Source organism: Vanellus vanellus, assembly GCF_965231255.1.
Source record: "Vanellus vanellus genome assembly, chromosome: 3".
NCBI classification, from domain to species: Eukaryota; Metazoa; Chordata; class Aves; order Charadriiformes; family Charadriidae; genus Vanellus; species Vanellus vanellus.
Window position 1 is genome coordinate 112,229,528 of NC_138907.1, and position 17,307 is coordinate 112,246,834.

At 42.5% G+C, this 17,307-nt stretch overlaps 1 protein-coding gene across 1 annotated transcript in view; it reads right to left on the reverse strand.

The window, feature by feature from the left end:
* Positions 1–16,714, reverse strand: part of ADAM17 (ADAM metallopeptidase domain 17) — a gene marked incomplete at its 5' end in the record, with an annotated part of 37,581 nt that extends 20,867 nt beyond the window's left edge. Inside the window, 4 exons of the mRNA XM_082480903.1 lie at positions 1,797–1,885; positions 2,833–2,966; positions 4,479–4,611; positions 16,618–16,714. Coding sequence (XP_082337029.1) covers positions 1,797–1,885; positions 2,833–2,966; positions 4,479–4,611; positions 16,618–16,714 — 453 coding nt within the window. The remainder of the gene's footprint in view (positions 1–1,796; positions 1,886–2,832; positions 2,967–4,478; positions 4,612–16,617) is intronic.
* Positions 16,715–17,307: the final 593 nt, after the last annotated feature.

The window sequence follows — 17,307 nt, forward strand, 5'->3', positions numbered from 1 at the left end:
AGGTTGTAGAAGAGACAGAATTTTTTCTCCCCCTCCAGAACAGGAGCAAGCTGAGGAGGCATCTCAGGCTCCTCCACTCCCTCCATAACAGCATGGAGACTGGCACAGCCAGGGAGGAGGTGCTTTAACTATGCTAACAAATGCATTGACCAGAAGCACAGAAGCTGGCAGATAACAGAGAATATCTAATTGCACAGCAGAGTGCTGTCTTCATAGCAGAAGGCAGGCTCTTCAACAGCTACCCAAGTCACTTATAAGTGTGAAAATTTCTCCAAAACCAAAAGAAAGCCATGAAAGCCCAACGTAAGACACTAATTCCCATAGCAGATGCATACTAACCATCTTTTTTCTTTACTGAGATGTCCTTTTTACAATCTGTACATAACAGCTACAGCAACACTACTAAATCCAACATGGACAGAGTCTGGTCTTTGGGCAAGGCCAACTAGCATAGACTGCCCACATCCATGATGCAGAGCTCCTGGGTCTGGGTCTTTTCTGGCCCTTAGGCAGTGCTCCTTCAATTTCAGACAACTATTGTTTAGCATACTGTGCTTTTGGTTCACAGCAAAAAGGTCCTGAAAAGTGAAGGCTGTGCTGGCCCTGCAGCCATGTGTCTCCAACACAAAACTGAGGGCACGTTTCACACCCTGGGGCAAGGTGTGAGGGCACAAGGGGATTATACAAAGGTCCAAAGCGCTTCTGAACAGTGCAGGAAGACCATGAAAGCAAAGGCAGGCAATGGCGGAGCAGCTTTGTCCACGCTGCCTTTTGGGAATGGTCTCTGGCACACACCATCCTGACTGTGCACAGGCATCATCTCATCCAGGGCTGGTTAGGGGCTGAAGCTAACTCAGGGACATTAAAACTAGGCAGCGTGGGCAAGCTAGAGACTCTACACTATTACCTGCCTGCCTTTAGCTGTACAGACACAGCCAGTGAGGAACAAGGGGGTTGGCTGCGCAGAAAACTGAGACATGCTTACATTACTCCGGACCACAAAGACAAAAATGCTTTAAGTCACAAATAGCTACTATATGCTCTTAACGTAAAATCCAAGTACAGTGGTTTGGGTATTCTAATCACATTTTCATACTTCAGCATGACTGGATTTCCCAGGTTTACCCATAATTCTGCATATCTTTGGGTTTGGAGACAATTACAATATCCATATAACACTCAATCATAATTACTGTTATTCAGCCATTCTAACACAGCTTGTGTCTGGGAATACACTGAACAACTCATTAGGATAGTCTCTAATTATATATTTGTTGAATGTTTTTTAAACCAATAGTTTAAAATAACACAAGCAATGAAAACGGTGAAAAACAGAAACCAGGGAGAAGGGAAAAATAACAGATTTTCAAATAAAGCTCTGAGAATGGGAAAAATTCCAAGATGTAACAAAGCCAAAATTTCAGAAAGTTCAACAGACCTCAACTCTGCTCAGAAGGCTGCACAGTTTGTTATTCTAAAGGACACAATCACCACTAATTACTAATGTTATCCATTTCTGTTTCTAAAACCCCTTCCTGTTTAAACCATACCTTCTCCCTGATGTATCTAGAACACGTAAATGTTAGGGAACGTCACTCACTAATAAAACTCAACACTTGTGAAAGTCAAATTGGTTTCACATTTCTCTCCCTCCTCCCTAATCAGCCCAAAACAAACACCACCACCAAGTCTATTTTCAGCTACAGAAGTGTCAATGTGACTAACTAGAAAGAGAAACACCCACAGGGAAAGAGAGATTGTTTGAATATTGCTTTCAACAGAACAGTAAAGCATACCTCTATATTGTATTCTTCTCCATCAGTATTGATTCTTACTGTAAAGTCTTCATCCCCAATATGTGCCACAACCTTGGAATTATGCTCTCCTTTAACATAAGCAAGGAAAAAAATAAATTAATTCAGCTCTATTTGCATGCACTCCTGCACAGACACTGTTTTGGTTTTTGTTGTTGTTTTTTTTTTTTTGTTTGGTTTTTTTTTTTTTTAATTGGCTTTAAACTTCAAGTCAAATTCCCTTCCTCAATCAGTTTACAGAAAATGGGGGGGGGGAAAGAACTGGCACTCCCCCCCAACCTTAACTTCCTAATGGTCATAAGTCATCTAGACTTAGATTTAATTGATAATTTTGCAGAAGGTGTTGAGATGGCTATGGGGATTAGTAATGGGACCCAGAACATTTCTGCCAACAAAAGCAGCTTGCATCTTACCACTATCAGACATCAGTTTCATGGCTTCAGCCTGCATTCCAGTGGAAAAGACTTTCACCACACCACAAAGGCAACAAAAAATCAAAACTTAGCAGAACCATTAGTGCTGGACTTAAGTGGAGCAAGATACCCCTTCTTTAAAGAAAAGTAGTCTGCAAAGAACGATCTTAAAGACTTCTAATATAACAATTTGAGCAACACTGCATCATCACTACCTGGGCTTTGTGTTCTGGGACAAACGCTTAGGTCCTACATTCCAGCTGTAATTAAAGCCACCATCATCATTTAAAAAAAAAAAAAAAAAAAATAAAAACATCACAAGCTGCTGCTTGAGTAAATTATATCTTTGTGTTCTGCCAAACCAAACAGAAGAGTCTTAGTCTTAGAACTTTGGTGCAATAGCTCAAAAAACCCCAAAACTCAAACCCACCAAAAAAACCCACAAAACTGAAACCAGAAAACACAAGGGGCATGAGAATTGAGTTTAGTTGATAATCCTAATCATATCTGATGAAAACGAGGACAATATACTGTTTACTTTGGCCAAGAGACTTGTGCAAAGCTGTGCTTTCTCAGCATTGAAACACAATCTAGTCAATACTAACCAACGACATGCCCAGTGAAAAAGTCTTGCCATTGAACACGATACTCCTTTTCCTTGCCTTCACCGTCCACAATTAATGCTTGAAATTTTTCTGAAAAGTGTTCAGCAGTTGCAGTTAAGTATAATTTAAAGTGCCTGTAAAAGAATTTACTTCCATTTATTTTTAAGCAAAGTAGACGCAAAACAGACACATCCAGTCTCCATTTTACTGAGGGTCCCAAAGAGGTTCCCAAAGCATTAACTCTGATAAGCAGGCTACAAAAAACATATATTATGTAATTCATAACTGTAAACATTTTTCAAGTGTCAAAGGTGTTTTATTTAAAAAAAACAAAACAAAAAAAACCCACACACTCTACCCCCCCAGCAGTCACTGTTTGCTCATGATGCACCTTCTCCATATGCAGTCAAGCAAAACCAGTTACCAGTAACCATTGAAAGAAAATCAGACTAAGGAATTTGTTCATCTACTTGAAGTTAAATTATTTTAAAGTTCTTATTTTCTGAAATAATATAGTTGGAAGACTACAAACAGAAATCTGAACTCTCTAGATTTTTATTACATACTGTCACAAAAACTAAAGGCTATCCCAAGAAGTAAGCAGAGAACCTTCCCTGGAAGGAGCCACATGGGCTCTTGGTTTATGTGGGCTTTGGGTTAAAGATTTTTGGTATGTCCCTCTGCAATTATTCTGTAATTATCATTGGCAGTATTGCAACCTCACCATAAAGTCAGGGTGCATGAGGCAGTGCAAGACAGGGACAGCCAGACGTTCGATCCCATTAAATATAAAAGGATAGCCTTTTATACTTGCTACCCACCTCCAAACACCCAGAGATTAAAAAAAATATTCACAACAATTTGCATGACAGTTGTAGATGACAGATAGGGAAGGCTCATGAGAACACAGACAAAGATTTCAGGTGAACAAAATCAACCTACACTTGTTAATACAAAGCGTTATTCTCACCCTGCTCCCCCATTTCAGATTCACAATTTCAGCACTCGGATACCTGTCAGGCACTTTCCTGACACTCAGAATAGCATCCCCACAACCTCTGTGCTTGCTCTCTTCTACCTCTCCTTCCCCTTTCACCTGTACTTCTATTTCTTGTGTTGAAAAAAAAAAAGAAAAAAGTAGTATAATGTTTTACTGAATGGGAGATTTACACTCAGTAGGAACAGGATTAAACCTCCATGAAAAAAAAAAAAAAAATAAATCAAAAATCAACAACAAAAAAACCATCTTGGGCAACAGACCACACACGCTCCCCAAACTGAAGGCAGATATTTTCAAGAACCAAAGGACAGTCCAGAAGTATGACTATGTTGCCAAGATGAGGTAGAATTGGGGTCCAACCCAATCAGTGGAAGTAATCTACATTAAACTAAAGCTAAGAACAAAGCAAAAGAAATCTTAAAATCACTGCCACTTCAGCAAACACAGCAACACAATACAACTCAACTTATTTTTCTGTTTCCTCTGAGCCTCTCTGAAGTCACATAGCCATGCAGATCACTAACTTACAAGAACTGGCCAGTCATGACAGAAAACAAGATAACTATTTCTGGGTTTGGAACTGCATATTGTTCATCACATAAACTGAAATCATCAGCAATTATTTCATTGCTGATGATTTAATTACCTTTGCAAGGCTGAAAAACTTAAGAGCCTCTCCACATGCGTCTCAGGCTGGAGGTCCCTCTTCTTCAGTGAGTGTTGCTGGATGCTTGACTGAGAAAGGATGTCATAGTCTGAAAGCATGGACTCAACTGTGTCTGGAAGAACAAGAAGGAAAGTTTTAGTTTCAAGAGACTCTTTCACAAATGCATGCATCAAACAGCAAAACAGAGCCTCCCATTTCAACAGCAAGATCACAGTTTGCTCTAATTTTAGGATAACTGTTGTACATTTCTGTGAAGGTGCATTTTGTGCAGGCAAGTAGAAATCATTGTGCGAGACAAGACACGATCCGAGAGAGGCAAACAAAGAATTTAGTTCAGTTCTTACAGCAATTTTAGGGCACCCAAGTAATCATTTTTACTGCCACAGCTATGGAGAGCCAATGCCCTCCCGGGCTACCCTCTGGAAACTAAATGGGGGAGAATATCCCCACTTCTCTGGAGTGAATCACTCTCATCCTTACCTGCTGGTCCCTATAAGAGTCTGAGGAAGACAGTCATTTAACCTAGGAAACTTCTACCAACTTCACCACAGATCAGGACTGCATTCATTAGCTTTCTGTCTGACAGTAGACAGAAAACAGATGGCTGCATTGCTCAATCAATCAGCAATTACTAATGAGGCACCTTATATGAGGCACCTCCAGGTACTTCTCAGTACCTTATCACCACACAAAACAACTTTGATTTCCCTATTCAGAACATGAAAACTTGTTCAGAGGAGGAAGACTGAGGGCCCAAACCCTTGTGGGGAGTGGCCCACAAATTACAAATTCAGGTCGATATTCTGCATATGCTTCCACCCTGAACAAGTACACAAGAGAGCTGCCAACAGTGTTTGACTCTTGCTGATAAAGCCTCCTGCTGCTTTCTAAGGCATCGCTTTGCCAGGAGCACCCACCCCCACACACCTCCTCCCCAGAGCACCCACCACCCAGCGAGGCACCTGACAACCACCTTCGCTTCCACCAGCACCAATCAATTCATTTGCTATTTACAGCCTTAAATAAAGGCCCTTATTCCCACATCACTGTGTTCCTTCTCTGACAGAGGCATTCATTTTTTTCACTGCACCAAATGAGGAGTCAGCTGTGTTTAATAAGAGGCAGAAGTACTCATCCAGTCATTTTTTAATCAAAAAAAATCCCTTTTTCTTCCTCCATTTCCAGTTGTGCTTCTAAACCAGACAAAACAGCTACCAAAGTGGGGTTTTATTAACGAAGATGGCCTTCCAGTTCTTCAGAGCCCCTGATCACTAGCTTACACCACCCAGTGAAGTAACCTCGCAGGTTTTATTGGACTTTTAAGTGAGCAGCATCACTAGGCAGCTGAGTTTTACTGGGTCTTGTGCAACAACTGAAGATTGTCAACTTGAAATCTAGATTGATATAGCTCCTGAAATAATTTTATTTCTTTTATAAACCTGAGACTCAGTACCATCATTTATCCCCAAATACATGGCTCTGAAGTGCAAGAAAGCCTTTAAGAACAGGTGCACCGTTTGGGCCAAGGCAAGCATCTTGCTTTTTCTTTTGCGAAGGGGAGGGTGAGGAGAATTAACCACCAGCGTATGTGCATACATGTGCTTATGTACACTGGAAGTGAGGGAGCTGCAGAAACAAAGATGACCCTCACAGCTCTCTTGGCCCTTCACCAGACCTACCAACAAAGTGAGGGACCATATGGCTGCCTTCTGCAGCAGAAGCCACCGAGCAGCAGCTCCCAGGCTTCTACCCCTAGGCTGCCCCTCCCTGGCCCTTGAGCAACACAGGAAGGGCAGTGCAGTTGCAATTTCCTGATTTCTGTTTACAACCCACAGGTGGAGAGCACCTGCAATCAATTGCCATGCGTTTCGGGTTATACGCAAAGGTAAGTTTCCACCACCACCTTCATGTTGTGGGTTTTCCCCCCCCGCCCCGTGTGCCCAGTTGCTGCATGTCAGGCAGCACTGTCATCGTTAGCTTGCTGCACTCTGCAGAGCGGGTTGACTAGAGCAGTGAGCAAATACCTAAAAAACCCCAAAACATCCCTTTTCTTTAAAAAGCCCATTATAATTCATTGCTTATGGTCTGGCACCTTCTCTCATCCAGAACCACGTGGCAGGAGGGTAGGTACAGGGAAAATCAATTCTGAAAAAAACCCCAAACATTAAACTGTCTAGTCCTAAATTATTTTAATTAAACCTGAGATTCTTTCGACACACTCAGCTAGAGCAGACCCCTCAATTAAAGTGAATGTTGATATATGGGATGCCAAATGCTGGTTCGTGATACAGAGCAAGTGTGCGGTATGTGGGCCATGAATTAAGAGAGGTGTGGTAGCACTCCTGCGCTGCTCAGGGACTTACTGACACAGGGACTTGCCAAGCACAAGGCCTGCCTGAGCGGCACAACCCCAGGTGCAAAACACTACTCCTTTTGCCCCTTTCCGCCTCTCTTGCAAAATAGTGCCCAGAACCAGGGGAAGGTCATGCCAAAGAGCAAGATGCAGCTGCCACTACAGCCAGACAAAATGTCTCAGTTTCATGGCAAGAGACATGAAAAGTCTGCTAAAGAAATTAGGTTCTTTTATTTGCTAGGCAAGGAGAACTTCAGAAGTCCTGCTCCACCTCACCACACACAAACACCCTTCCAGAAATGCCTCACAGAGACACGGGATGGGTAGAGAAAGAACAAGACCTACAGAGTTGATGAAGATGAGTAAGATGATTCTGTTAAAGTAACAAATGAAACACAGGCCACTCCTAGTTCCTGTAACCCTGAAACAAGAATGCACTTGTTCGTATTTCCTCTTACCCTTCCTAAATTTGTTTGCTTTTGATTTTACTTGCAACATGAGTAAAGACTTAAGACATGCTGCTGCTAGACATAAATCTGTGAACTAATTCAGGTGTCAGACAGATGTGGAAAAAATATACTGGTAACACACTCAAACCAAAATTTTTCTGTAAAATTTTCATACCATGAAAATGAATCCATGGTCACGGCTTACTGAAAATAAAAGATGAAGTGTCATTATTTTAAACAAAATACAGAACTGTACAGAGTCCAACTGTACAGCAGTCAGTGGATGGGAGCCACAGCAAGCATATACTTGACTACTTTTTGTTCAAATTTAATAATCTTTCTGGCATTCCTTCCTCATTATCTTCACTATGGTCCAACAGCCATTTCCCATGGGCTTCAACAGCACTGAGCTGACTCAGGTTTTCCCAAACCACTTTCCTGCAGTTCCTTCCCTTCTGGCCCCTCCTAGATTTTTGCATTCCTCTCTTTTTGGAGAACGAGACCTTAATTTCGTCCTGATATCCCAAATATTTACTTATTTATGATTGCCAGCCTTCACCTCATTGCACCTTCTCCCCTGCAGAAGGGGGGACGTGGCCTTGCCAGAACATAACACATCTCAGGTTTGTGAGAGAAACAGGGAAGGAACATCGGTGACAAAGATAATAACCCCAAAGTCCTCAAGAAGAAATCCACAGCAGTGACTTTACCTCCGCCCCCAGCTTTAAACTCACCATTTCCTCCTTTTCTTCCACCTTGTTTCAAGGCTAAAAGCCTACTGCCACTAGACTTTGCAACTTAAAAGATACTTTCCTGTGTCTTATAAGTAAATTATGGGCACTGCAGCAAACTACTCCAGCAGCAAAGAGCTCAAGAATGTGCTGGGCAACAACTTAGCTCATTGAGTTGGAGCCCACTGCATATTTTTTAAAAGAGGAGGTTTCTCTTCAAGTGCTCAGCTACCAATTCAAATACCAATGGCATCCTTCTCCAACCAGCTCAGCTTTCATAAGCAGAACAATAAATTCCCATGATCTCATGCCCAGTCTATTGCCCAGAAAGCAATAAGTAAATGTGGCAAGTCAGCCATTTCATAAGCACTCTTTTGAACTGCAGTATTTATAGAAAGGTTAAGCTTATCTAGAAGCATGAAGATTTAATCCAGAAGATATAATTAATATTTTTTAAAACTCTCTTCACAATTATCCGATGATAGAAAATGTCTCTACTTAAAACACAAGATCCAACAATATTTACAAATATTACTTTCAGGATTTGAAAATGACCACAACAGCATAAGAGGGGTTTACAGGAATGATTGCAGTTATTCCTCCAACCATCAGAACGGGAATAAAAGCAGAAATAAGCACTGGGATGGGATGACAAGCCTACAGAGTGTAGCTCTAGAACAAGCACAGCAAACACACTTGGGGAGGAGTTTGCTGTGTGGCTATTAAATCATTGGTACCTCCAAGTCTGAAAAAAGGGCTCCAGCCTGTATTTTGTGTGGCACTCACTGACTACAATCTGGGTACTAATTTTGTGCTGATTTCCAATGGATATCAAATGCTTAACAAACCTTACGAGCAGCTAACTAATATTTTTTCTGATTCAGCTGGGGAGTGACTGAATGGTTTAAGGTCTCCATATTCTTTATTGCTATTTTTTTATTATTTTTCAAATGATGCTCGTCTTCATACCTAAAAAATATTTTAATTAAAGTAACCAAATACAGACACTTCAAATATAATTCACAGCCTCAGTCGGATTTTGGACCAGGAAACACATTCTGGAGTCTTTCCAACCTTAACCATAAGAGCTAAAGCAGGTCTCCACCACCCTACATAAAACAGCTGCCCTCATGTTTGTGGTAACAGCCAGATACTGGCTGCAATATAGAGGGATCATTTGACTGGAGCACCATTCCAGGGAGTGCTAATGGAGAAGGCCAACACATTCATACCTCAATATATTCATATCTCAGCTGGGCACACAAACAGTCTTCACCAGGCAGGACGTGATACAGTCATGCCTAAATGTTTATGGGTACCTTCTCTTAACAGTTTACACTGCTTTTAGGAGACTGTTGATGAAGAGGATGCATTGAGAAGATCCATCTGTGGGAAAGCTGTTCCATAACAGCTCATTACACGTGCTGTTACATCTTTCTCCAGTACATCTGGTACAGAGCCATTGCCAAACACAGAAAACAAAGTGAATTGAAACACTTACCCCATGCGAAACAGCCCATGCTTTTAACAGTTTAGATAAATTGTGTTAACTTGTTTCCACCAAAGAGTGGCTGCTGTTTCTCTCATCAAGTATATCACAACAGAAGTTGCGTGAGAAACGGGTTCAAAGCAAGAACCAAATGTATGTCAGACTACTTATAAACTGTAACAGGATAAAGGTTTACACTCTGTTTAAACACATTCCTAGACAAACCTGTTAGTAAGAATGGCCTGCCACATCAGCATTGCTGAATGTTTTAAAAGGCATGGTTTTGACTCGATCCCAGCTGTACCAAACTTGCTGAACCACGTGAGAAAACGAGGTGACCAAATTCAGTTAGTCACCAAGTGCAGCGCAGACAAAGCCTCAGGGTACATTTACACAGACCTCGCACTGGGAGGTAAGGTAAGCTGACGATTTACCGTCTACCAGCTACTCCATAGTTTAGTTTTTCTGCAGTTACACAGGGTAAACTACTCTGTACTTATCGCACATTGAGAAGTGCCCAGTGATAGACACTGTGAAAACTTAACAACCTACAAAACTTCCTTTAGCTCATCTCAGGAAAAACTTGTTCATATAGCTGCACCCTTATACTACTCCAAAGTTTTTTCCCCTACAGCAAAATAGACTGTTTCTGGACAGTGCAAATATTTCCTTAAGGAAATTCTGTTTAGCAGAAGCCACACAGATAGTTAAACTGCTATTTCTATTTTGAATACAGCTTAATACACCCAATGGACCCTACATGTTACCTCACACACTTCCAACTATGCAAATTTTCTCCTTCACTAAACACATCTTAAATTAGGGATCAGTGAGGAACAAAATTTATTGTTCGATCTACTTGATTTAATAATAACTCAGTCTGTCCTATTAGAGAAAGTAGAAAGCACTTTTTGGAAAAAAAAAAAAAAAGAAATATTTTTTTATAATGCCAATATTTGAGCAGGATAAGGAAGCCCACTGAATTAACATCCTCATATTCAAAGTGAACTAAGGGCAATACAGCTGTCTCATCTTAAACCAGAACAACATCATATGACTCAATGCTCAAAAAAAAAAAAAAAAAAACAAACCACCAACCCCAAAAATCACATGCTTTCATATATCCTGCAGAGAAGAAGAGCCAAGTCACAGGATGTAGTCTTCTCTGGAAACAGATCATTTGCCTGGCTCTCCAAAAACTGTCAGCCTCACTACTTAGATGTGCTGAGATACCACACCACAAAATCCTGCTATCTAACAAAATGTTTGAGTGGAGCTGATTCTAGATAGAGATTAATTACTCTCTGGGCTACACTTGTGAGACCAACCAGGGAATACAAGGGATACCACGTTCTTGTTCAACAGCTCCGTAATTACAGATCAGCATCAAGTGGGTGGCAGCTATAGGTGCCTGCCTAACAGAATCCCCTTCCCTTCACACCCCCCAGTTCATGTACTTGCGCAGGTTAAAAATGCAAGTATGAAGGAGTAAAAAAAAGTACCAATAATGCAAATTAAGAACAGCACAGGAAGACAAGGATCGATATTGTGAAGAGATGCAGGGCTTGAGTGACATAAATATGGGCTAAAATGCATGTAAGCTGCACGCTGGCAAGCAGTATGGTCACATATATCTGCAAGAATAAAAGACATCAGGAATACGATCAGAACCATTGAGATGACTGCAGGATACAAAACAAGCAAGTCTGAGTGTGGCATATGAAATCTGTAGAACAGGACAGCAGGATGTACTGCTCTTTGGTAAAGAAACCTGGCTCTTGGTTAACTTTTTATTACACACAAAGGATTTCCCTTGATCAGCCTGGGAAACAGGCACACTTGGACTCCTGCAGTTTATAAAAAAGTTGGGGGGAAAACAAAAATATCAACCTGTTTATAGCAGAAGTTAAATATAAATTTCTATCTCAAAGATAAATCTCTACTGACTACTAAAGACATAATTAAATCCTGCTGTAACACTAGAGTGCAATCAGGAGAACCCTATGCTGAAGAGCTGGCTGGCTGCACTTCCTCGCTCGGCTTTTCCAGCCACAGAGCAGAAAGCCACAGTGGGGCTCCTGCACACACACAAAAAAATTCCAGAGTAGCAGAAGTGCGAAACTGAGATGAGTCACTGCTGCTATCAGCAACAAACAGCAGCAGTGAAGTTCTCAGGTTTTATGGTGGGGGGAAAGGAAAATAAAACCACCCCAAATCTTAAATGCAAACAAGAATTTTACTTTTTGGCTGCTTAGAGGTCAGACCAAATTGGTACTACTGAAAACCAAACTCACACTGAGCACTTGATTATGTTCTTAATAATTAGAATAATGATTCTTGATAATTAGAATTTAATCTTGCGTTGACATTCTTCACTTTGTTGACTTTGAGTATTTCTCTCAGGAATTATCTTTTATCACATTTTCCTTTTTTTTTTTTTCAGTTGGAAATGGAAAAACAAATGGAAACTGATAGATTCACATGAACAAAAGAAAACAAACCCGAGAAAAGCACTTTAATACCTTGATATTAAGTATCTCCACAGAAGAGACTGCCAATCCACAACACAGAAATCACATTGATAATTTGCACTCAATAAGGCCACATCTACATGAAGCATTTGCTGCTTACAAGGAGACAAAGCGTACAAAGACTGTATCTTCATCACTTAGCCCGTAATACCACCTACAGAAACACTGCATCTACAAACTCCTCCAATGTTTTTGAAATAATCCCACAGCGTCCCAGGCAGGTATTGCATGTGCAACACACTGCTATTAGGCTGTGTGTTCTTGGATTCTTCTCCACATGGTGCATGGTGAGATACACACCCAACCTTCAGCTTGTGGAATCAAACTGTAAAACCAGCTCAATCCAAAATAGCCATTTTGCTTCAAAGGATATTAAAATGGGATAAGAAACAGTAACAAAACTGGCAGACTACAGTAGGGAAATTAGTCATTTGGCCCTTATCTGGGTCGTGCCTCAGTCTCCAACAGATGCTTCAGCCCAGAAGGACGAAATTTAACCTTGCATAAGGATTTTGTCACTAATTATCTCACTGCACTCTCATGACACTGAGCTAAACCTCCCACCCCTTAACCCTTCAGCAGCAGGTTACGCTCCTGGTCTTGTGGACTTCCTGTGCTTTGTCACACCAAGTGTGAAGTAGAATTCAAAACTGACTGCAAATCATTTTATGCTGCCCTCTGTATCACTCAGCTCCCCCAGTTTATTCATCAATATCACTATAATTCTTTTTTTTTTTCCACTCAACAACTTGTAAATCTTTTTATTTGCATTATGTAGGTTTGTACCGAACCATTTATAATGAGTCATTTCTTTAGCTCATGCAGTTCATTTTGAGTTCTGCATAGTACTTGAGCAATGTGGAAGAAAAACAATTAAAGCCCAGGTTACCTGCCTCAGATTTTATTAGTGCAATATAGCTGGTAGCAAATGACCACCAGTGAGTGATTCAAAGAATATCATCTGCCCAGGAGAGGAACAGCTGTCTTATTTCTTTTAGTTCCCTGCGTAGCTTGCGATAAAAAGATTGCATTCAAAACAGGTAACAGTAGAGTAAGACACATTTTACATATAGATTATTCTGGGCAATCCTGCTTAATGAGAGTGCACTACTAATACCACTGTGTTGTAATACAGATTCAAGCAGCTCTTTAGATATATTCAGTGATGTATTCAACAGCACTGAAGCCAGGTATTTGCACTGCTATTCTTTTCAAGTACATTAAGCCCCGTTATTGTTCAGATATGTCTGAGCTCCAAGACAAACAGCATTAATATTTAATAGTTATAAAAGGTTATCTTCAGAGATAAACAATGGAGAGAAAAACTTTAAAAGACCTGACATTAATTTTTTAGAGGTAAAACTGTAACAACAGTAATTGTATTGACTAGTAGAGTCACACTTCTCCCAGAAATTAATCCCTGCTGTCAACGTTATTAAAAAGAGCACTGCTTCCAGGTCATCTAAAGGCAACAAACTGAGGTGGATACCATCCTACCTTCATCCCTCACCACCTCCCCCACCACTCCCCAACACACAGAGCAGGTACGTGGACAGTCATGCTGTGCGCTACTCCAGGGAGTGGACTCCACAAACAGAAAACACCCAAACGCAGACATCCTACCCCTTGCTGAAAAAAAAAAAAAAGCACGATTAGCTTTCAGGCAGCCTAGCTCCATGAATGTGCTCACAGGAATGGGGAAGGGATCAGAAAGCTGAGGCCAGGATTGTGGCAGTCCCAATTTAGATCAGTTTAGACTGCTGGAGCACCACGCCCTAAGATTACTTCAGCTGAAAAATGCTGGGAAATGACCCACATCTTTGTATCTACTTATTCTATTTTTTGTCAAATTCTATTTTTCACTGTATAATCTTTTTTTTTCCTTCCTGAAAAACTGAACTTCTAGAGAAACAAGCAAGAAAGTTCTTAATAGCAATCACAAAATGGTAATCCTTGAAACTTCCTTAAAGATACTGCTTGCCAGAAATCTGATTTCAGTTCACAAAACTCAAGCTCTGTGGTTAAAGAGAGCCCTCAAAATAGCAAAGTTGATGTTACTAGAAGGAAAAGAAGGTATTTCAGAAAACCAAGCTGTGTGTAAGATGAGGACAATAGAACTCCAGCAAAAGATGAACAGTAAAGTAGGCAAAGCTATTTGAAGAGCAGCTTGTAAAAGCCATAAAGCTGATAGCTGAAATAGCTTTTATTACATCAAAAGAAACCAGCCAGCTAAATAATCAGAGGCTTGTAAAATATGTAAGCTCCAAAGATGACCCCAAGAACGGATGCTAAAGGCAAATACCAAAAAGTAAGATAGTAATTGATTAAGCATTCTCTGCGGAGGACACTAAAAAGATCCCCAAAAGCTTGTCTTGATAGGATGAATCTAAAGACCTGCCTCCAAGACTCAAGAAAAGGGGCTTTAGAACAAGACAAGAAAATGAGCAAGTCAACAGGACATGAAGGTATTAGCTCAAGAGTTATAAAGCACTGAAAAAATTAAACTGGTCAACTACTAATTATTGTATGCAAGTATTGTGCCACTGGTCTTGCTGCATGCAGCCTGAAAGGTGGTAAGCGCAGGACCAGTTTCCACTCCAGGTATCATCTAGGGGCCTAATCAACAAATACACTCAATGTCCCTACCTGACACACAGGTAATAACAACAACAAAGCATGAATTACTGGACCTGTGGCTAAATAAGATACTAGGGAAGTAGTGCCTCATATATATTGGCATTCTGAAAGAATGAAGTACATGGATAAACGTAACACAATGGAGGACACCTGGATTTTTCAAGCTCCCTCACAAAATGCTTTTATATATTTAGTTTACTGAATGACAGAACAAAATGTTTGATGAAATTCAGTGTGTGAATGTGTAAATAAGAACAAGAGTCTCACTATATCTGTGCAACAAAGTATTTCAGCATACTTTTTACCATTTAAAAATAAAAAATTTTAAAAATTGAAATAAAAGAGCTCTTGGAGTGACTATTAAACAACAAAAAAAGGTGAAAACAACCCCTCTGGAAGAAAACAAAACCAAAAACATTCTTCACTATAAATCCATGGCACCTTTGTATCACAAATACTGCTTTGCAGTCCTGGCCATATACCTCAAATAAAAATCCGATACAAAGAGAAAGCACATAGACAAAAGTAACAAAGGCCAATAAAGTAACGATTTTTTTCTCCATACCAAGAATTATTATATAGACTAAGATTTTCCCACTTGAAAAAAAAAAGATTAACAAGGAGAGAAATTACATAGGTCTGTAAGTCACTAAAGGTGTGAAGAAAATGAATAATTCTTCCACATTAACAACTTTTGACATCATAAATGGTCAAAGTTTAGAAATACAAGAAAGGAGTTTTTCCTCCATGCAGTATTTCATAAAATTGAAGAGCTCATAGTCCAGGCATGGTGGTATGGAGGCCAACAATACAAAAGCTATACTCTAAAGATTACACAAATTCATTGCAGATAGGTACTTTAGAAGGCATAAAAATCTGACAGCCCAAGGTGTAACCTCTGTTTGAGGAGCTCCCTGGCCTGCCTGACATTGAAAGAACATACTGTGTTTTTTCTGTTTCTGTTACGCTTCCTGCATCATCCACCACTGAGCCCTATCCTCCTCAGCTTCCTGCAGTCACCAACTGCTGAGGTCTGCACAGAACCACAAGTCCACCTCAGGTGCGGGAGAGGCAGACAAAGGCGCAGCCTGAACACCTGTTGGGAAATCTGCCGAGAGATCTAAGGAAAGAAAAGAGGACTTGAAGTGGTCACCACTGGCCACACCAACTGGAGACAGGTCATCTGACTGGGTAAGAGATAATTATTGTCTCTCACAAGAGCTCGTCTGATAAGCTTTTGCTTATCGAACAGAAGTTTGCAACTTCTCCACTCTGAAGTAAAAGTTTAGATGCAAAACTAAGTTTACGGAAGTTAAATAAAGCAACGGTTTTCCTCCGTATTAAGCTTTCTAGAAGTCACATTCAGCTCCAATAGCTTCAGGCTCTCTCTGCAACAGTGACTCTTCAACCAGAACTATGAAGGGAAGCCATTTATGTGATTATCCTGCTCTAATATAACACAAACTCCTGTGAGGAAAATTTCTTAGCATGCCTCGAGTGTGAAGACTAAGTGACCTCACCACCCCTCTGCAGAGCACAGTGCCCCCCAAACACAGTGCCCGCCAGTGATGCCTTCAGCTGAAGGGCGACCACCGCCACACCGGGAGGGGACGGGGCCTACGGGGTCCCCAGGGTTTCCTGCGCCGCCGGCCGCTCCCCAGCGCACACCCACCCGGCGGCAGGCACGGGAGCAGGCCGCGGCCTTACCCACCGCCACGGGCCGCCCTCCAGGCGGGGGCTCGGCCAGGCGCCCACCTCCTTCCCGCGCCCCACAGCACCGACCCTGCCCCACACCCCTCGCCCTATTCCCCCCCCACCGCTACCCCTGGGCAGAAGTAGGGGTGCACCCTCCGCCCGCCCCCCCGGCGGTGGCCTCTCCTTCACCCCCCCACCTCCCGCGGCCGCCGTGGTCCCGCCCTGACCCTCACCGTAGCGCTGCCGGCGCGGCGGGCGTCCCAGCGCCTCCAACCCGCCCGGCCCCCACAGCAACACCAGGGCAGGGACCAGCCACAGTCGGAGCCTCATGGTCCGGGTGCGGCTCCCTCCTGCTCCGTCCACCCGCTTGTTCGCATCCGGTCGGGGAAACTTCGCCCTCCACGGCCCCTGGCGCCGTGCCGGGCCCGCCGCCCTCCTGGGCCCGCACCCGGAAGCGCGGCAGCTGCCCGCGGAGCATTGTGGGTGCGGGCGGGGCCGCCATCTTAGGCGGCGGGGCCGGACGCTGAGGGGAGGCGAGGTCCAGACGGAGGCCTGGCTGCTGCGGGGCCGTGGTAGGGCCAGCCCGCCCTCGGTGCGACGTGGGCGGTGTCACCGCGGCTGCTCTGCCCAGCAACGGCTTCGCTGTGAGGGCGTGGGGCGTTGGGGGCAGCGTTCCTCCCAGTCAAGGGTACTTGCTCTCCCGGGGCACCCTCGCCACAGCGCCCTTACGAGTCTCTTGGAGGGAGCACAGGCCTTCCGTTTGCCCCCTGGAAAGGGAAAGGGCTCCGGGTTTCCACAGCCCCGCTTTGGGGTGAGCTCGGGATGCAGGCCCACCCTGGGCGGGGGCTCCAGCATTCTTGTATCTTCTTACATGCACAGCGATGTCTCATACAGGTGTGTTGGCAGCTCGCAGGAGGTGGTTT